The sequence below is a fragment of the Macaca nemestrina genome, chromosome 12 (assembly GCF_043159975.1).
Source record: "Macaca nemestrina isolate mMacNem1 chromosome 12, mMacNem.hap1, whole genome shotgun sequence".
NCBI classification, from domain to species: domain Eukaryota; kingdom Metazoa; phylum Chordata; class Mammalia; order Primates; family Cercopithecidae; genus Macaca; species Macaca nemestrina.
In genome coordinates this window covers 17502949-17524598 of record NC_092136.1, presented here as the reverse complement: position 1 = coordinate 17524598, position 21650 = coordinate 17502949, and the positions used below count along the sequence as shown (strand labels likewise).

Sequence of the window (21650 nt, the reverse complement as noted above, 5' to 3'; positions counted from 1 at the left end):
AAAAAAGAAAGGGTTCGACTTATCAGCACAAACAAAGGAGGATGTGAAACTAGAACCATCTCTAGGGCAGTGTACAAGGCTGGAAGGCTCACCGGCAAGGGGTTTCCCCTCAGGAAAGGGGACAGAGAAGCTTCTACCTTCTGGGTAGCATTGCGTGTTCCTGGGCACATCTGGGTGACTAACGGGTTCTCTGCCACACCTGGGGTGTACGGGGAAGTCTTTGGCCAGAACTGTGGGCCGTACTGCATTCTTCCTGTGTCTGTCACTGCTGAGTTGTGAGCTTGATCTCTTTTCTTAGTATTTGCTCCTTTTGTCCAGCTACGGGGACCAGCAGAAGCTTTGGGTCATCTGTACTAATGACTTTGCTGTGAAGATGTAAGGGAGAGTGGTGGAGGTCAAGATCTGGGTTCTGGTTCTTGTGCGTCCTCTCTGGCTGTGTGTCCGTGAACAAGCCACTTATTGTCTCTGGGCCTCCGTGCCCTCTGCAACTGGGTTGTTGGTCTATTTAAATACTTGGAGAAAAAAGCTGGGCATGGTGGCTCCTGCCTGTAATCTCAGCACTTTGGGAAGCCAAGGTGAGAGGCTTGCTTGAGCCCAGGAGCTTGTGACCAATCTGGGCAACAAAGTGAGATCCTGTCCCCATACAAAAATAAAAAAATTAGCTGGGTGTGGTGGTGCATGCCTGTAGTCCCAGCTACTTGGGAGGCTTAGGTGGGAGGATCGCTTGAGCATGTGAGATCAAGGATGCAGTGAGCTGTGGTTGTACCACTGCACTCCAGCCCGTGACAGAGTGAGACCTTGTCTCTTAAAAAATAAATAAATTATAAAAATAAATTATTCAAAAAATACTTTGGAAAACAATGCTGGAGAGAGTATGAGCTTCAGATTACACATTGGTTTCAATCAGGAGGATCTGAGCCTCAGTGGTGTTATCTGTAAAATGGGTATAAAAGTGCCTCACAGGGTTGCTGTGAAGAGGTAAGGATGATGATGGTGACAACAGCAGCGCAAATAGATCATTTAACTTAACTCTCGTTAAAGCAGGGATTATCCTGTTGGCAGATACAGACAGGGAGGGACAGAGAGGTTAATTAAGCAAGCTGCCTGCCCACAGTCACATGGCCAGAAGCAGTGAACGACTTCCTTCAGGTGGTCTAAGTCCAGGTCCCAGCTCTTAGCCATCACTCCATGGTTCTGTGCTGAGACAAGGGATGTAGAAAGCCTAGCACAGTGCCTGTTACATAGTAGGTACTTAGTAAGTTAGAGTTCCTTTTTATCTGCAGAATGCGTTTCCAAGTATAGCCTCCCACAGTGCTTTTACTTTAATCTTTCCCCTAACTGGGCAAAAAAATGTTTGCTGCCCTGTGCGACTTGCCTAGCTATCGACTTCTCTTTTTTCTCCCTCTCTCCTATGATTCATCATAGACTGTGGATTGAGGCTCAGCATAGATTGAAGGGCAGGGGCTGGAGGAGAAAGATGAGCTGAAAAATGGTAGGCCCGAGATGTGAAGGACTTGACGGTAGGGTGAAAGATGGGAATGGGAAGTTAGAGTTGGAGGACCTTGGGGCAAGACTTTTCCCTCTGGGTTCGTTCTTTCCTTCCAGTGCCGTTTATGGAGCGCCTACTGTGTCCACCATTCTAGCCACGGGGCACAGACAAGGTCTCTATTCTCATGAAGCGCACAGTGTGGTTGGAGCAGTCAGTGATGGATGGAGAGTGAGGGCTGTTGGTTTCCATGGCTGCTTGGAGAAGGACTTGCCAAGGAGGTGGCGTTTTGGGCAGGCCATGAAAAGGTCTGGGCAGAGTGTGTTTGTGGGAGGGAGTAAATATGTAAAGGCTCTAGGGGAGAATCAGTTTCGAGAATGTGAGTGGGCAGTGAGACCAGAGGGGCTGGTGGGTTGTGGTTGGGTTTGAATTTTATTCTAAGTGTCATGGAAAGTAGGAGGATGGTTTTTTCCACCGGGGTCCTTTTTGATTATTTTATTCTTTGTGACAATCCTACTTAAAAAAAAAAAAATTCTATTGACCAAAAAGACGTGTTTATGAAACAGTAGAGTATACAACCTTGAATCACTTTAGGTTTTTAAAGTAGAGGGAAATAATTATGGATCACAATGAATATCCTTGAGGGCTGCTGCCTTCCCCAGCTGACACTGTCAGCTAAACCTTTAAGGCCTCTTGTGTGTCAAACACTAATTCTTCCCAAAGCTGCTTGACATGTGATTAAAAAATTTTACTGCCACCTACTGATAGAAAAAGATGAATTTTTGTACCGTGAAAATCCCAAACCCAGTGGATTTCTTCTGCTGCACATCTGGTTTCCACCGTGCTGTCAGGACTGGGAAGTGGGTCTGGGGAAGGGGTGTGCTGGTCTTGTTACCCCCCTCCCACCCACCCAACTGCCCTTTTTTGGCCCCAACAATCTGGTGTCTGCTTCTGTGTCCTTCTGCTTCAACTCATCACACAGTGGGTGGAGGGAGGTGCTGACCTGGGGAGTTGCTCTGGGGAGAGGGCTGGAGGTGGGGGTATGTGTCTGGGGAGAAACACTGGGCACTGGGAGTCAGCAGCCGCCAGCCCCCACATAACCCAGTTAATCCTTTGTAATTGACCCGAGGTTGCAATGATTCCTTGTGTTTAATGTCCCAGGACGCCCCAACCCTGACCAGCCGACCTTTGCTTAATGTGCTTCTTACCACCCCACCCCCATTATGAAATCCTCAACTGCTTTATTTCTGATTTGCATTTTCCATGGCTGAATGAATTTGCTGACTTCCGTTTTCTTTTTCTATTTCAGATCCTGTGCGCAGGTGACCGTGAGTACCGTTTTCCTTTCCATTCTTGTGTTGTTTGCTACTGCCCCCTGATGGACACATAGCAACATTAACAGCAATGTGAAAATGCTAATACTAATTTATTAAATAAAACCTGCTCGGTTTTCAATTTTTCTTTCTTTTCTTTTTTTCTTTTCTTTTCTTCCTTTTTTTTTTTTTTTTTTTTGTCAGAGTCTTGCTCTGTTGCCCAGGCTGGAGTGCAGTGGTGCTATCTCGGCTCACTGCAACCTCCGCCTCCCGGGTTCAAGCGATTCTCCTGCCTCAGCCTCTCAAGTAGCTGGGGTTACAGGCACGTGCCACCATGTCCGGCTAATTTTTTATATTTTTAGTGGAGACGGGGCTTCCCCATGTTGGTCTTGAACTCCTGACCTCAGGTGATCTGCCCGCCTCGGCCTCCCAAAGTGCTGGGATTACAGGCGCGAGCCACCACGCCCAGCCCCAGTTTTTCTTTAGAAGTAGGAGTAAGGGTGGAAACAAAAATGAAAGAATTTTTTTTCTTTTCTTTTTTTTTTTTTTTTGGGGGGGGGGACGGAGTCTCGCTCTGTCACCCAGACTGGTGCAGAGGCGCAATCTCGGCTCACTGCAAGCTCCGCCTCCTGGGTTCACGCCATTCTCCTGCCACAGCCTCCCGAGTAGCTGGGACTACTGGCGCCCGCCAGCACACCCGGCTAATTTTTTGTATTTTTAGTAGAGACGGGGTTTCGCCGTTTTAATTAATTGTGCAATCATGATGAAAATTTATATTTTCTGTAATTTTTTTCAAGCCCCATTTGTGGGCGATTTAACTTAGTTGAAATTGTAATACAAGGCCGGGCGCGGTGGCTCAAGCCTGTAATCCCAGCACTTTGGGAGGCCGAGACGGGCGGATCACGAGGTCAGGAGATCGAGACCATCCTGGCTAACATGGTGAAACCCCGTCTCTACTAAAAAATACAAAAAACTAGCCGGGCGAGGTGGCGGACGCCTGTAGTCCCAGCTACTCGGGAGGCTGAGGCAGGAGAATGGCGTAAACCCGGGAAGCGGAGCTTGCAGTGAGCTGAGATCCGGCCACTGCACTCCAGCCTGGGCGACAGAGCGAGACTCCGTCTCAAAAAAAAAAAAGAAAAAGAAAAAAAAAAAAAAAAAAAAAAAAAAAAGAAATTGTAATACAGTATTTGTATATTGTTTATATACTGTTATCCTTTAAGTATTTTCTTGTGTTGCTACATTGCTACATTTAAAGAATGGTGTGCAAGGTTGGCATAACCTCTGGAAAACGAGACCTGGACTCCTGCATGTTTTGCTTTCATGTACAAGGCTGAGTCCCAACTGCTGACAGTGCTGGTTCATTCCCTGGTCTGTAATAAAATGAGAAGAATAAGGATATGACTACAAGTTTTTTACAGAAGCTTAAATATATTCAGTTGAAGGCACCATCCACCCCGGGATTATTTATTTATTTATTTATTTTTTGGCCCCGACAATCTGGTCTTACTAATTTTTTGGCCATAAAACGTTTCTATAAGAATTGAAGCCTGGTTGCAGTGGCTCACGCCTGTAATCCCAGCAATTTGGGAGGCCGAGGCAGGCAAATCACCTAAATTCAGGAGTTCTAGATCAGCCTGGTCAACATGGTGAAACGCCGTCTCTACTAAAAATACCAAAAAATTAGCCAGGCGTGGTGGCACGCGCCTGTAATCCCAGCTACTTGGGAGGCTGAGGCAGGAGAATCACTTGAACCCGGGAGGTGGAGGCTGCAGTGAGCTGAGATCATGCCATTGCACTCCAGCCTGGGCAACAAGAGTGAAACTGTTTAAAAAAAAAAAAAGAATTAAAGATAATAGTAGTTGGTAGTTTTAAAAAATGTACCTTTTAGGGAAAAAAACAAAACAAAACAAAAACAGTGGCTTTTGTTTCTTCCCAACATTTGGGAACCTTTTTTTCCTGATTGGTAAAATCTCAGTTTGTGAGATAAAATAGAGATAAAATAATCAGATTGTACTCATGGAAGCATACACAAGGTCAGATCTTGCTGAAACCCTCTAATAAAGCAAATCTCAATTAATAATGGTAATTAGAGCCTGTGCAAATAATGGGAAGAGTTCTGCCATGGGTTTTTCTTCCTGTTAATTAGTTTAATAAATAAACTGGTGGGTACCTTGTACAGGCGTGAATCAGGGCTGCAGAAGAACACTTCTATGCAGACATCTACCGTAGATCGTAGAATGTTGGCCAGGGCTCCGTTGTGGGAAACAAAAACCATGAGCTATTTTAACTGAAAGGGTTTACCCTGGGAAGTGAGAGTTTACAGAGTCATTGGAAGGGCTGCTGTATTAGTTTGCCAGGGCTGCTATAATAAGATCAAGGTCTTGGGGGTTAGGACTTCAACATACGAATTTGGGGGTGGGGGAGCACAAGTCAGCTCATAACAGCTGGGGAGCAGGCTTTAGGCCTAGCCCTGAGAAATGACTCCCAGACTAAGGCTGCAGAACTGACCCCGTGGAGAGTCACCACCTTGGTCACAGACAGCAGAGGGAGGAATCAGGGAGTCCCTGCTGTAGTTGCTCGATCCAGGGGTGTATGTTCTGAGCTGTGATTCTGGGATCAGGAAGCTGCAGCCACTGCTGTAGTGTTGGAAGCCAGGCAGCGTGAGCTCCAGTCATTGCATCCACACTACAGGTTTAAGAAGGAGGAAGGACAGAAGGTTGTGCTCCACCCTTTAAGGACTCTTCCTAGAAGTCAGACAGAACGTCTGGTCACACTCTGTTGGACAGAACTTAGTCACGTGCAACATCTAGCTGCATGGGAGGCTGGGAAATGTAGTCTTTGTTCCCAACAGCCATGCACACACAGGGCCAAAAATCTCCAGGAGTATGATGAAGGGAAAATGGGGGAATGGAGTTGGGGGGTCAAGAGTGGTCTCTGCTGCACCTCCCTGAACAGAGACTCTGGGAGACTAGTAATGCATTCAAAATAATGTGGCCCGTGTGGCCAAGGTTCTCCTCCAGAGCCTAAGCCCTTGGCCACATGAGCTCACGCCTCCTCTCATTTCCTGTGAATGACTGTGTGCAATGTAAGCACGGAGCTTCTGCACTCTCATGGCCAGGTACTCTCCATGTGGCCAGAAACAGCAGTTCCTGAGGGGGCTCATGTTGTAGGTGATGATACAAAGAAGAGAAAGAGAGGGATCAGTTTTCCTAAGTTTGCATTTCATTTCAGAGTAAATAGTTTGTGAGGTGGGGCATCCCTGTCTCCTGGAGAAATGTATTTTTAATCTAATTGTTTATTATCTTTGCATAGCCCCTGGTCCAACTCGTGACCCTTCAGTAACAACTGTTGCCACAGCGGAAAGTGGCGTAACCCAGATCAGCAGTGAAGCAGCATCCTTTTACAAACTGAATGGAACTGGAACACCTCAGGTGCCAACAAATACCAGTGAGGGTGGCGAAGACTCTGGAGCCAATGATAGTTTAAGAACACCTGAACAAGGATCTAATGGGACTGATGGAGCATCTCAAAAAACTCCCAGTGCTACTGGTAAGCGTGGGCTTTTCTGCCAAGCAGTCATGTTTCTTAAAGGAAATCGGTATAATTTAAAATGTCATGTTTTCCAAATATTGTTCTTCTTTCAATTACCTAAGAAAATCTTTAAAACAATTTTTATAATGATAGTAATGCATATTCATTATATAAAATATAGACAAGAAGAAAAGAATAACAAGTAAATCATTAACTGGAGATAACCACTGATCACTTGATATACGAGTTTTACAATTTTAAGATGTGTACGTGCCTGTGTGCATATGTATATACATATATATACGTTTTATTTTGTTTTACAAGTATCGAGGTCATCCTTTACATGTAGTTTCTCAACAATATATTACAAGTATTCTTCTCTGTTAGTATGTACATTTCTACAGGACAGTTTTAATACCTGCCTGGCATTCTGATGTCTAAATCAGGGTTGGTAGATAATAATGGTTCTTGGGCCAAATATGGCTCACTTCCTGTTTTTGTAAGTAAAGTTTTATTGAGTCTGCCTATGGCTGCTTTCATGCTAGAATTGAGTAGTGGCAATGGAGAATATGTGGCTTGCAAAACCTGAAATATTTATTCTCTGGCCCTTACAGAAAAACATTGCTGAGACCTGGGTTAGATCAGTGATTCTAAAACTGTGGTTCAGAGATCTCTAGGGGTCTCCTAGATTCTTTCAAGGTATTTCTGGGTATTATCATAATACTACTAACATGTTATTTGGCTTCTTTACTCTCATTTGATCATGAGTGTCCAGTGGAGTTTTGCAGATTCTATATGATATGGGATGACGCTGTCATTCTAACAGCTAATGGAATGTATGCTTTTGTATTGTTATGTTTAAAAAACTTTATCTTTTTAATTCATAATACAGTATGGTAAATATTAATCAAGATAACCCATATAAACAAAAATTCTCCAAGAGCCTTAATAATTCTTAAGCAGTTAGAAGGGCCCTGAGACCACAGCGTTGAAGAATTACTTGTCTAGAAGCATTGTAAATTATTTAACTACTCCCCTGTTGTTGAGAAGGTAGATTATTTAAATTATTTACATTTTTTTCATAAAAAACATTGTGATACAATAGTTTTGTTAGTTCTAGAAGTATTGATAGTATCATTTCACATACACAGTTAAATCATTGAATTATTTCTAGGGTAATATGAGAAACTTTTAGAAATTGCTAGGGGGCTGGGCACAGTGGGTCACGCCTGTAATCCCGGCACTTTGGGAGGCTAAGGCAGGTGATCATCTGAGGTTGGGAGTTCGAGACCAGCCTGGCCAACATGGCAAAACCCTATCTCTACTAAAAATACAAAAGTTAGCTGGGTGTGGTGGTGCGTGCCTGTAATCCCAGCTACTCGGGAGGCTGAGGCAAGAGAATTGCTTGAACTCAGGAGGTGGAGGTTGCAGTGAGTGGAGATGGTGCCACTGCACTCCTGATAGAGTGAGACTCTGTCTCAAAAAAAAAAAAAAGTAAATAAATAAAAGAAATTCCTAGGGAGCTTATGTTAAGTATTGTTACAAAAATTTGGGCTTAGGGTACCCCCTAGTACTTCAGTGGCCATTGTAGTCCTAGGGGTTGGGACCATACCAGATAGTCTGCCCAGAAATCTCTGGACAGGCTTACTGTTGAAGGGCATTTCCAGAGGAAGCCAATCTACAATGACTGGAATAAGAACTTACTTCTTCAAATGTACAGACATCAACAGAGAGTCACAAAGATCAAGAATAATCAGGCAAACATGATATTACTAGAGAGACAAAATAAAGTGCAAGTGGTTGACCATAAAGAGATGGGAGATGTATGAACTGTCTGGCAGATAATTCAAAATACATGTTTTAAGGAAGCCTAGCAAACTTTAAGAAAATACAGATAAATAATTCAAAGAAATGAGGAAAACAATAAGTGACTAGATTGAGATAATTAACAGAGAAGCAAACAGAAATTCTGAAGCTAAAAAATACTTTGAACAAAATGAAAAATGTAGTAGAGAGCACCAAGAGTAGAATTGATCAAGCAGAAGAATAATCTTTGAACTTAAAGACAGATTATTTGAAAATATACAGTCAGAGGAGGAAAAAGAAAAAGTGGATAAAAAGGAATGAAGAATGCCTATAGGATTTATGGGACAGCATCAAAAGAGGTAGTGTTTGAATCGGAGTTCATCTAGAGGAAGAGAAAGATAAAGAGGTAGAAAGCTTATTTAAAGAAATAGTAGCAGAAAACTCTCCAAACCTGGAGAAAGATATAAATATCCGGTATGGGAATGAAAAATGACCCCAATCAGAGTCAATTCAAACAAGACTACTCCAGAACATAATCACACTGTCAAACATCACAGATAATGGGGATTTGGAAAGCAAAAAGAGAAAAGAAGCAAATAACATATAAGGGAGCTCCACTTTAGCTAGCAGCAGACTTCTCAGCAGAAACTTACAGGTCAGGAGAGAGTGGGATGATATATTCACAGTGCTGAAAGAAAACAACCTGCCAACCAAGATTACTATACCCAGCAGAACTGGCCTTCAAAAATGAAGATGAGATAAAAGACTTTCCCAGAGAAACAAAAGCTGAGGGAGTTCATCACCACTAGACATGTCTTATAAGAAATACTAAAGAGAGTTTTTAAGCCAAAAGAATAGGACACTAATGATTAATTGAAAACATATGAAAGGATAAGACTAGTAAAATACACAGCCAAATTCAGAATACATGAATACTCTAATGGTCATACATATTTTTAGTATGAAAGTTAATAGATAATACTTAAAAAATAATAACTACAGTAACTTGCAGGGGGATATGCATATAACAAGATGTAAATGGTGACATAAACAATTCATAATGTGAGGGGGGAATGGACTAGAAGTGTAGAGGTCAATTTTTGTGCATGTGATCAAAGTTGTCATCAGCATAAAATAACTTGTTATAACTATAAGATTCTTTTTATAAGCCTCATGGTAACCACAAAGAAGAACCTTTAGTAGATACACAAAAATTAAAAAGCAAGGAATCAAAACATGCTACTAGAGAATATCACTTAACCTCAAAGGAAGATAGTAAGAGAGGATGAAAGGAACAAAAAGTCTAGAAAACAACCAAATGGCAGTAGTAAGTTCTTACCTATCAATAATAACCTTGAAAGTAAAGGGTTTAAATTCTCCAGTCAAAAGACATAGAGTGTGTGAATGGGTTAAAAAAAAAAAGCAGCAAACTCAATAGTATGCTGTCTACAAGAGACTCACCTCACCTGCAAGGACATGCCTAGACTGAAAGTGAAGGGATGGAAAAAGATACTCCATGCTAATGGAAATCTAAAGAGAGCCAGGAGTAGCTATACTTATATCAGATAAAATAAACTTTAAGTTCAAAACTTTTAATAGAGACAACAAACATCATTTTATAATGATAAAGGGATCAATTAATCAAGAAGTCTTAACAATTTTAAGTATATATGTAACCAGCATTGAAATGCCTAAATATATAAAGCACATATTAATGGATCTGAATGGAGAGACTGACTGCAATGCATTAATAGTAGAGGACTTCCGATACCTTACTTCCAGCAGTGGATGATGATCCAGACAGGAAATCAATAAGGAAGCATCAGACTTAAACTACAGTTTAGACCAAATGGATGTATCAGACATATACAGAATATTCCATCCAACAGCTACAGAATATATACTTTTCAATTGCACTTGGAACATTCTCCAGGTAGATCATACGTTAGACCACAAAACAAGTCTTAACAGATTTAAGAAGTGTGAAATCATATTGAATGTCTTTTCTGATGATGGCATCAAACTAGAAATAAATAACAGGAGGAACTTCAGAAAATTCACAGATGTATGGAAATTAAACAACATGCTCCTAAACAACTAATGGATTGATGATGAAATTAAAAGGGAAACTAAAAAATATCTTGAGACAAACATCACTTCTTAAGCAAATTTGTTAACATATTTCTTCTTCTTCTTTAAAATGGTGCGATAACCACCTTCATGAAGTTACTGTGAGACATAAATTAGAAAATGCTTGTACAGCCCTAGTATAGGATCTGGGACATGGTCAGGTCCCCAATAGGGGTGATGCTGATCTTGCCATCTCCCACAGTAACTATTGTTAATTGTTTTGTCACAGATGCCCCTGAACAATCAATGGGTCAGTGAAGAAATTAAAGGGGAAATTTAAAAATTTCTTGAAGCCAATGAAAATGGAAACACAATATACTAAAGCCTATGGGATATACCAAAAGCAACCCTTCCAAGAAAGTTGACAGCAATAAACTCCTACATCAAAAAAAGAAAGCTCCCTGGGCATGGTGGCTCATGCCTGTAATCCTAGAACTTTGGGAGGCCGAGGTGGGTGGATCACTTGAGGTCAGGAGTTCGACACCAGCCTGGCCAACATGGTGAAACCCCGTCTCTGCTAAAAATACAAAAATTAGTCAGGTGTAGTGACACACACCTATAATCCCAGCTACTAGGGAGGCTGAGGCAGGAGAATTGCTTGAACCCAGAGGGCAGAGATTGCAGTGAGCTGAGATCGCACCACTGCACTCCAGCCTGGGCAACAGAGCAAGATTCCATCTTAAAAAAAAAAAAAAAAAAAAAGCAAGCTCACACCTCCAGCCTGGGTATTGAGAACCTGTCTGAAAAAAGCAAAAACCAAAACCCTCAAGTAAACAACCTGATGTGGCACGTTAAGGAACTAGAACGACAAGAACAAACTAATCTTCAAATTAGTAAAATAAACAAAATAATAAAAGTCAAAACTGAAATAAATGAAATAGGCACTAGAAAAACAATAGAAAAGATCAATAAACTAAATTGTTTTTTTTAAAAGATAAGGAATATTGACAAAGCTTTAGCTAGACTAAGAAAAAAGAGACACTACTCAAAGAAAATCAGAAATGAGAGACATTATAAACTGACACCACAGAAATACAAAGGAACAATTATGAACAATTATATGCCAACACATTGGATAACCTAGAAGAAATGGATAAATTCCTTGCCATATACCGTTTACTACGATTGAATTACAAAGAAACAGAAAATCTGAATAATCCAATAATGAGTTAGGAGGTTGAATCAGTAATATAACATCTCCCATTTCTATTTATTATTATTATTATTCTAAGAGACAGTGTCTCCCTCTGTCACCCAGGCTGGAGTGCAGTGGTGTGATCATAGATCACTGTAAGTTGAACTCCTGGGCTGAAATGATCCTTCTGCCTTAGCGTCACGAGTACCTGGGGCTATAGGTGTGCACCACTACATCCAGCTAACTTTTAAAATTTTTTTGTAGAGATGGGGTCTCACTATGTTGCCCAGGCTGGTCTTGAACTCCCAGCCTCAAGTGACTCCCCCACCTTGGCCTACCAAAGTGCTGGGATTACAGGTGTGAGCCACTGCACCCAGTCCTCTGCCAAACATTTAAAGAAGGTCTAATGACAATTCTTCTCAAATGCTTCCAAAAATTGAGGAAGAGAGAATACTTCCAAACTCATTTAACAAGACCAGCATTACCTTGATACCAAAACCAGACAAGGCTACAACCCAAAACACTATAGGCCAAGATGTAAAAATCTTTAACCAAATACTAGCAAACCTAATTTAACAGCATATTAAAGAGATCATTCATCATGATCAAGTGGGATTCTTCCAAGAAATGCAAAAAGGGTTCAACTTGTGCAAAACAATAAATGTGCTACACCATGTTAACAGAATGAAGGACAGAAACCATACGATCATTTCAGCAGATGCAGAAAAAACATTTGACCAAAAAATACTGTTAACTGTGCTTTCTTTTCTGAACTTAAGAACTTGCTTTTCCAAAACCTTCCCAGAATTCCTGTGTGAATCAATACAATTTACTTCTTAAAGCATTTCTCCTTCTTTAAAATGGTGCCATTAGCCGGGTGTGGTGGCGGGCGCCTGTAATCCCAGCTACTCGAGAGGCTGAAGCAGGAGAATCGCTTGAACCTGGGAGGCAGAGGTTGCGGTGAGCTGAGATTGTACCATTGCACTCCAGCCTGGGTGATGAACAAGACTTTGTCTCAAAAAAAAAAAAAAAAAAAAAAAAAAAAAAATGGTGCCATAGTTTTCTCATGAAGTTGTTGTGAGGCATAAATGAGAACATACTGTACAGCATCTGGGACATGGTTGGCCTCTCAAAAGGAGTGCTGCTGTTCTTGCTACCTGTACCACTGCAACTATTGTTACTGTTTTATCATTATCCTCATCACCATCATTGTTATTGATTGTAAATGGGAGCAGCTGCGATCATCTTCCAACTATGCCACTCTGACTCTGTGAACGTGTCACTTTATAAAGAGGAAACTCAAGCCTGGAGGGGCCTTCTGGCATGGTGTTTGTTGAATTGTGGGCCACAGGATCCTTCCCTGCTTGTTCCATTTTCTCTTCTCTTATTTCTTCTCCTGCCTTTTTAATTAATTAATTAATTTTTTTCTTTTGAGACAGAGTCTCGCTCTGTTGCCCAGGCTGGAGTGTAGTGGCGCAATCTTGGCTCACTGCAACCTCCACCTCCTGGGTTCAAGCGATTCTCCTGCCTCAGCCTCCTGAGTAGCTGGGATCACAGGTGGCTGCCACCATACCCAACTAATTTTTGTATTTTTGGTAGAGACAGGGTTTCACCATGTTGGCCAGGCTGGTGTCAAACTCCTGACCTCAAATGATCTGCCTGCCTCAGCCTCCCAAAGTGCTGGGATTACAGGCATGAGCCAGTGTGCCTGGCTTCCTGCAGTTTTTTTATTGATTGGATGAATGAATGTATATCCCATGAGCCAGGTGAGGCACACTTTCCATGCACATACCAAGATGGTAACACTTATGCCATCTTTACTCCTTTGGGATTAGTCCCAAGCTCCTTGAGAATGATGGCCATATCACCTGGGTTTTACTCTTCAGTTTCTGATTATTACTCCTCAGTCTTCAGCTTAATTAGGATGCATGCATTTGGTAGTTCTACAGTTAGTAACCCTGATGGCTTCCACTGGTTTACGATCTTGTACATCTAAGATGATGAAACTAAGGTTCAGAGAGGTGAGATTACTTTGAGTAAAATTGCACGGTGAGCGACTAGCAGAATTGGACCCTGAAACCAGATTTCTAATGTCCAAATCTTGTCCCTTGTTTATCGTATCATGGTGGTTCAATAATAATTCATTGTGTTTAGTGTGGTGTGCTAGAGCTGTCAACAGAGGAATTGGAGACGGAGAGGTTTGAAGGGACTAATTCTAGGCCACACAGCTAATAGATGGAGCAGGTCTTTAATCCCCGATCTGGGTTCCAAGACCAGTTCTTTTCTTTTTATGCTGCTCTGCCCCTGCTATCTTTATGTCAGAAAACCACTGAGCTTCCTTCTAGATGTCAGGGTTTGGCAAAAAAGTTAGCATGTGCTTCTGCATCATGTGGCGTTTTCTGAGAATGGGGAGATGGACTCATTTTGCATCTTTGATCTCTTTTTTTTATTTTGAGACGGAGTCTCAGTCTTATCACCCAGGCTGGAGTGCAGTGGCGCGATCTCGGCTCACTGCAACCTCCACCTCCTGGGTTCAAGTGATTCTCCTGCCTCAGCCTCCCGAGTAGCTAGGATTACAGGCGCCTGCCACCACGCCCAGCTACTTTTTGTATTTTTGTAGTAGAGATGGGGTTTCACCATGTTGGCCAGGCTGGTCTTGAACTCGTGATCTCAGGGGATCCGTCCGCCTTGGCCTCCCAAAATTTGGTCTCTTTTTGTATCACCTTCTATACAGACTTAACCCCATTTTTAAGTCACAGCCAACACGACCAACTTCTATCAGTTTTGCTTCTGTTCCAAAGGCTTCTGTTTTACTAACATACATACGTACATGTATGCATATGGATTTAAATAAATTGTGGTGCAGGGAAGTCTAGAAAGCAAAGAGATAAAACTCTGTGATTGGAAAGTCACTTCTGGAAACTAGACCTATAGAGCAGACCTCGCTCTTACATTTCTTTTTGAAGTGCATTAATTTTTTTTTTTTTTTTGAAAACAATATAGGGCCCAGTCCTGTGTTTGACATTAAAGCTGTTTCCATCAGTCCAACCAATGTGATCTTAACCTGGAAAAGTAACGACTCAGCTGCTTCCGAGTACAAGTGTGTGGTAAAGAATGAGATGGAAAATGAGACAACAGTTACTGTTGTGTATCGACCATGGTGTAACATCACAGGCTTACGTCCTGGAACTTCATATGTGTTCTCCGTCACTCCAGGAACAGGCAATGAGACTTGGGGAGATCCCAGAGTCATCAATGTCGTCACAGGTAAGATGACTGGCTCCCAGGGATGGTGACAAACCATTTCTTATTATCCTGTGTTCTAGGGCCTGGTCCATTCAAGTTGTCTGTTGGGAAGAGAGTGGTTTGCATAAACTAGAAGAGGAGAAAAGGTGCTGTGTTATTGCAAGCCTCGGATTTCCCCACATCATTCAGTATGAAGGCCCTCTGTGTTTTGGGAAGTTCTGACGACTTCTGTGTGGTTTTAAACATCTTCCGTTATTGTTGGTTAATACCTACTTTTCTGTTAAGACTCAGGAGTAGAGACTTCCTTAAAAACGTGTTTTCATGGTAATTACCGGCCTTTTAAGCTCCCAGGAAATTGATGCTGTGTTTGTATTCCCAGGAGTTTCTGTTGGGCAGGGAAGTTTGGTGTATGTTATAGAGGAGCGTGTGTTTCAAATGAAATAAGAGCTTGATGATATTTAAATTTTAATTCAGATTTGACAGTTTAGATTTTGATTTATCTTAGATGTCAATGCCTAAGCCATCTATTAGAGCTGCAAACTTAGCTCTTTTTTTTAAGCTGAAAAGAACCAAACATTTTTAAAAAACAGGTGGAGAAACTTTTTTAAGGTGAAGAGAACCAAAAATTGAAAAAAGAGGTCCTCTGTTAGTTTTCTGACCTGGGGGGCTGGGGGGTGTGATCTCAGGGGCTGGAGTCGCCCATGGGCGCCTGAGCTCTTGGAGCCCCCACGGCTGGAGGTGAACGAGATCCAGCATGGAGCAGCAAACACGAAACCAGTGGCTTCCAGCATTTTTAGTCAGGAAACTATTTCTTTAAACAAAACCTTGCCCAGGAGCTCAATAAGTAAAAACAAAAAGAGCTGGAGAGAAAAGAGCCAAAGAAACGGGTGTCACGGGCACCCTCACAAAACTCCTGGAGCTCCTCAGAGCCCTATTTTGTGGGGGAGCGGGGGGAACCCGCTGTAAAGGTTTGCTCTGTTACCTTGTGAAAGAGAGGAAAAGAAGGAGAGCACAGAGAGAAGACAGAAGAGATGAGAATGAGAGAAAAGAGCACAGAACTTGGAAATGGTGATGAGGACAAGGCGAGCCCGAGGGGGTGGCCGTGGGAAAGGGGATGCGGAGGGGCAGGAAGCACCGGTAGAGGGGCCGAGCGTCCTTATCTGCCTTAAAGCCCCGAGCGCAGGGCTGCATTGGAGCAGGTCCGTCAGCTGCTGCTTATTGAGCACGGACCGTGTGCCTCGCTGTCCTTACTGTTATTTTGTCCTCACAGTAACCCTGGGGGCTGCAGCGGAAGACGCTGTAATGTGGAGAAGTTAAGTTTCTGCCGGCGTCTCAGAGTTAGGAGCTTCAAGTGGTGGGGCTGGAACCCGGAGTCTAACTCTAGACCACTGTGGCGCAGTGATGTTCATAACAGCTATCCGCAGTCACCGAGCTGGGGATTGATTGGTTCCGCGTTACTTAATAAAACAAAAAGACACGACTGACCTGATTTAGAAATCTTTGCATGAGAGACATGTGCTGTGAGGAATCATCTCACTGTTTCGGAGCTGGACGGTGCTCCGAATCTTAGAATCATCTAGGCCAACGTCTTCACCTTCAGACCCCTGCAGCCCTCAGGCAGGGCTCTATCTGCAGCCCTACCTGTGCTTTTCTGTTCGTGAAGCTGCAGCCCTGGTTCTCCTGTCCCCACTGCTACTGGGAGTGTGTGTTCTTGAGCAAACCGCCCTGCCTCTCTGGGTCTCCGTGTTCTTACCGGATAAGTGAGGGGATTGCACGTCATTTTGGGTGAAGTGGTTTGACTTATGTTACCATCAGCCAAGTAAGGTGATGGGAGGAAGGGCCAGGACATAGTGGAGACGGAATGTCTTCTGAAAAATCCCCTTGGGGCTGGGATATCGAATGTGCTGCTTACTTCAAATGTCGCGGTAATTTAGAATGATAGTATTTGCATTGTCTTGAATTGAGACCTTTAGATTAGTAGGCAGTCACTTTAGTTGAGGCTTTGTTCCTGATAGCTAAAACACATGTAATTAAATGCTACCGTTTAAAAGGGACAATTTAGAAGAGTGTCCAGTCACTATTGGGGTTAATCTTGGAGACCAGTGTGGATCCTAAACAATTTCAGTTTTAAGGTTTTTTGCTTCTTTTCCGCGTTATTATTTTCTCCCCCAGCCCTGCTGTGAAATGATGGAAATGCATTGGACTGTGATAGAAAGGAAGTATTTTTAGTGAGTCACATCAGGACCTCAGTGACCTCATTCTTTCTTTTTTTCTTTTCTTTGAAAACCTGCTCCCAGCACTGAACCCCAGTCATTCTTAATGAAGGTGACTGCATATCTCTTATTCCATTAATGCATGTTGTGTTTTTAAAATAGAGCCGATTCCAGTTTCTGGTCTCCGTGTTGCCCTCACGGGTGTGAGGCAGGCTACTCTCTCCTGGAGCAATGGCGATGGCACTGCCTCCTGCCGGGTGCTTCTTGAAGGCATTGGAAGCTATGAGGAGTCGACTCAAGACTTCGCAGTCAATATCTCAGGCCTGAAGCCAGGGGTTCAATACAGCATCAACCCATATCTTCTACAATCAAATAAGACAGAGGGAGACCCCCTGGGCACAGAAGGGGTCTTGGGTGAGTTACAAAGGGTACCTCCCATCTCCCTTACTGGTTCTCACTTTCAGTATCTTAATGTTTTAAAAAATAAATTGCTCTTTCATGTGTATGGAGATTTAGAATTTATAGAGGGCTTTTCCTCCACATTTTAGTTTGATCCCCCACCTGCATGAGGAAGGAAGGAAACGTGTTCTGATTTTACAGGGGAACACATTGGGGCTGAGAACAGCAATAGGGATTGAAACTGTTTAGAGTCTGGTACCCGGGAAAGTAGAGGCCCGTTTAGCTTTCTCTCTTTCAGTTGAGCAAATAACAGCTGTGTCAACCCAAGTTGGGCCTTCAGAGGAACTTATCACGTCTGCTGGCTGACGTTGGCGTTGTTATTTGCAGATTTCAGAGCATTTGTAGAGGATCCCCAGGCTAACTCCACGAGGAGGACAGGAACTTAACCTGCATTGTACACTTAGGAAAACAGAGCCGCAGAGTGGATGTCAGGATCCTTGCTTGCAAGTGACAGAAACCAGACTTTGGATAGCTCAGACAGAAGGAACAATTTATTGTCTCGTGTGGATTTTCCTGCTAGCGGGAAGCCTTAGAGAAAGAGATGAGGCAATTCTCATCCCTCCCTCCTGCTTCTTTCTGTTTATCAGCTTCATTCTCAGAGCAGCTCCCTCTGCACACTCAAGGAGCCCAGCTGCTCCCGTTTCACACCCTGCAGCTGCCCCACCAGCCAAGGTCTGGTCCAGGGAAACGTGTCTTGAGTGGGGTCTGATTAGCAAAGTCTGCTTCACAGAGCTATCCCTGGAAATCCATGCTGGGACAGGAGAAGAAAACGTCCCAAAGAAGGGAGAATGACCTGAAATAAGCAGAGTTTGAAGGAGAAGCGCCAGATATCTGTGGTGCTACTGGAATAACAGTACAAATGAAGATAGAGCTATCAGGCCTTTTTATGGGGCTGCTTCTCTCTCTGGAGGAGGAAGGGAGCAGATATTGATGGAGCACCAACTGTGGCCACTGTCTGATGGCCATCTGATGGGGCGGGGGGCTCCAAAGGAAGATGGGGGATGTGTCCCTCTTGTGGTTGATGTCTTTTTGTCTCCTGTGCTTGAAACAGATGCCAGCAACACAGAGAGAAGCCGGGCAGGCAGCCCCACCGCCCCTGTGTACAACGAGTCCCTCCTGGGACCTGCGGACTCATCCTCCAGCCAGCAGTCCCGAGACACGGAAGTCCTGCTTGTCGAGTTAAAGCCTGGCACCCGATACAATGCCACCGTTTATTCCCAGGCAGCGAATGGCACAGAAGGACAGCCCCAGACCATAGAGTTCAGGACAAGTAGGTTGAGCTTTGTAAAATGGTGGCAGCCAGAGTTTCTTAGCGCAGTGTTCTGTCTCCTGTGATTCCGATTCTGAGTGATTTCTTGCATAACAACTAGTTTTGATGTCAGAGGGAGCTTTCTGGAGGAGATTTTGGACAGAGCAGATCTGCTCAGTTTCTTCTTAACTCCATGGGCAGTGCACATCTGTCATTAAGTGAAATCAGATACACGGAGCAGCCCGTGTGTGAGCACCGGGCACTGCCTCGCGCCGTCTTTCACAGCTCTACGTGGTGGCCGATGACACAAACTGGCGTCATACTTTCCTCTTAAAAATAGATCATCATTGCTTATTTTTCCCCTACTTTGAGTTAAGAAAGTGAGTTTCGTTTTGTCGCCTGCCCTCGTCATTCGTACCAGTCTTTCTGTTGAAATGCTTGTTGAAATGCACATTGCTGCTTCCTCGCTGTAATGTATCAGCACTTTCACTCTGTAAGTTCACCAATATTTGGAGGCTTTGGTGAAAAGAGCGGGAGGGGAACACGTTTGGGAATACCTAGAGGTAGTTACTGGCCAGGCTGTGTTACTTGTACAGGGCTAGAAGTTTTGGCAAGACATCGGTGAGAAGCCATGTCTGTAAGGAATGACAGCTTTTCGTGGTATCCACATTGAAGGAGGGTCCATTTGTGTCCTTCCTTCCCCTTGTACTTGTTTTGCTAACGTCGGGGTGGGTGGGGAGGATGCGGCTGTAGGAGAGCCCACCTGACTTCATTGGGTCTGCAGTGACCTGGCAGGAGTGGCAGGCGGGAGGCTCTCGGGTGAGGAGGGCTTGGATTCCAGAGGGTGGGTTAGTTGGAGGAGGAGGAAGGGGCTCCTACATGGGTGCGGTTGGCAGTGGTGGGGTGTCCTGCACACGGTAAGCTTGTGTGAGAGGGTGAAAGGGGCTGAAATCTGGCCTGTGTGCCCTGCATCAAGCCATGCATCCAGGGCTGGGCCCAGCCAGGAGAAGGGCCCTTTGCCTGATTTGCTCAAATGACTCATGAATTCGTGTGGGCCTGGGGTCCCTGTTTTTTTAAGCAGTTTGAGCAAAAGCAAAGTAGTAGTGATTACATCTCAGGCTCTTGGTGGTGTGAATTCACACACATCCTGGTTTGCGTTGAACTGTCTTCATGCTTGGTAAATAATCATTATGGTAGCCTTTCCCTCTCTCTAAGGGGCGAGTGTGTGTGTATAAATAAATCTGATTCAGTTTGGGCTGCTGTAACAAATGGCCATGCACTAGATGGCGTAAACAATGAACATTTATTTCTCAGGGTTCTGGAGGCTGGAAGTCTGAGACTGGGGTGCTGCAGCATACCTGGGCTCTGGGTGAACACCGTCTTCCTCTTCCGGGTTGCAGGCTCCCTGGGTCTTCATGTGGTTGAAGGGGTGAGGGAGGGGTTTCTCTCCAGCCTCTTTGATAAGGGCACTAATAACATTTGGGAGGGAGGTAATCCATGACCTAATTGCCTCCCCAAAGCCCCACCTCCAAAAACCATCATATCAGGGGTTAGGATTTCAACACAGGAATTTTATGGGGCAGAAACATTCAGTCTGTTGCAACACACACACACACACACACACACAAACAAATACACATTTCCACCCACTTCAGAGCACGCTGCACTTTTCAAGTGACTAGTTAGGTGGGGCAGGGTTAAGGAAACCATCAGAGGACATTGTTGAGGCACCCAAGACTCGTCCACAGCAGAAAGCCACCTCAAGGGCTGAAGGGCTAGAGGAGGACAGGGTGTTTCTGGAGCCCAGTGAGAGCTGGAGCAGTGGAGGACACAGCTGTGTCAGAACAGGAGGCCCAGAGCAGGAGGCGATGGAGGAAGGCACCGACTCCTTTCTCCTGTGGCCCTTCAGGTGCCTGCCCATTGGCTCATGGTGGAACCTGGTCACAGCCCACGTGGCAAGACCCCCCTGTGACGCCTTGTGCAGGGTCAACCTCCTGGGCACAGAGCAGGTGAGGGAAGGACAGCAGACACGTCGGGAGGGTGGGGTGGGCAGGTGGCGAATAACTGGCACTTGGGTTGTCTTTTCTTGAGGTTAGGATTGCTCTCCCAGTTTTATAGATGAGGAAGCTGAGCTCCAGTGGTTTTCCTGCGGCCCAACTGGGTGTCACAGCAGAGTGAGCCCTAGAACCCAGGCCTGCCTCGTCCTGACTTCTGTGATCTCAGGCGATCCCGTAGATCGCAGTGTTCGCTTTTGCATCATTTGTGTTTGACAACTTTTCTGGGTGCCCCTGGCCCTAGGGTAAGACATGCATAGAGTCCAAGTCATCATTTAGGTCAAATCTCTAAAGTCACCTTACAAAAAGGGACAAAGAGTAACCCTGTAGGTGCCATTGGCCAGGTTGTTTCTTCACCGCCTGATGATGCCTGACTTTGGCTGGGACCCTCATGCTTTCCTAGCCGTGGCTGATGGTGCAGAGGAGAGTTTCCTGGGCTCGACAGCATGCCCTGATGACCTCTCCCTCCCTCTGCCTTGGCCGCTCTGGTTATTTTGAACTCCTCTTGTGTTCTCACAGATGCTATTCAGGTTTTTGACGTCACCGTTGTGAATATCAGTGCCACAAGCCTGACCCTGACCTGGAAAGTCAGTGATAATGAGTCGTCATCTAACTATACCTACAAGATACATGTGGCGGGGGAGACAGATCCTCTCAATCTCACCGTCAGCGAGGCTCACGCTGTCATCTCGGGACTCCGCTCAAGCACCTTCTACCGCATCACAGTGTGTCCTTTCCTAGGTGACACTGAGGGCACACCGGCCTTCCTCCAAGTGTACACCCGTGAGTTCATGCCTGGCTCTCGCCACCCTTTCCTGCTGTCGTGCTGCATGGTAGGCCCAAACACAGGATGTGTGATATAATAATGGTGACTGTCAGCTGACCACACGCCGAGCTTCGTGTGACATGCTTTCCTTGCACTGGCACATTGTATGCTCACGACAGCCCTGTGACGTGGTTGGCAGTAGCCTTATTTTATAGATAGGAAGCCAAGGCTGAGAGAGGTGCTAGACAGGTGTCACAGCTGG

The 21650-nt window shown here is 44.3% G+C and overlaps 1 protein-coding gene across 1 annotated transcript in view; it reads left to right on the top strand.

The window, feature by feature from the left end:
* LOC105471704 (protein tyrosine phosphatase receptor type J) overlaps positions 1-21650 on the top strand; it is a 190809-nt gene that overhangs the window by 128489 nt on the left and 40670 nt on the right. Inside the window, exons 2-7 of the mRNA XM_011724464.3 lie at positions 2796-2814; positions 6112-6348; positions 14405-14668; positions 17023-17274; positions 18371-18589; positions 21142-21405. Of these exons, the coding sequence (XP_011722766.2) occupies positions 2796-2814; positions 6112-6348; positions 14405-14668; positions 17023-17274; positions 18371-18589; positions 21142-21405 (1255 nt within the window). The remainder of the gene's footprint in view (positions 1-2795; positions 2815-6111; positions 6349-14404; positions 14669-17022; positions 17275-18370; positions 18590-21141; positions 21406-21650) is intronic.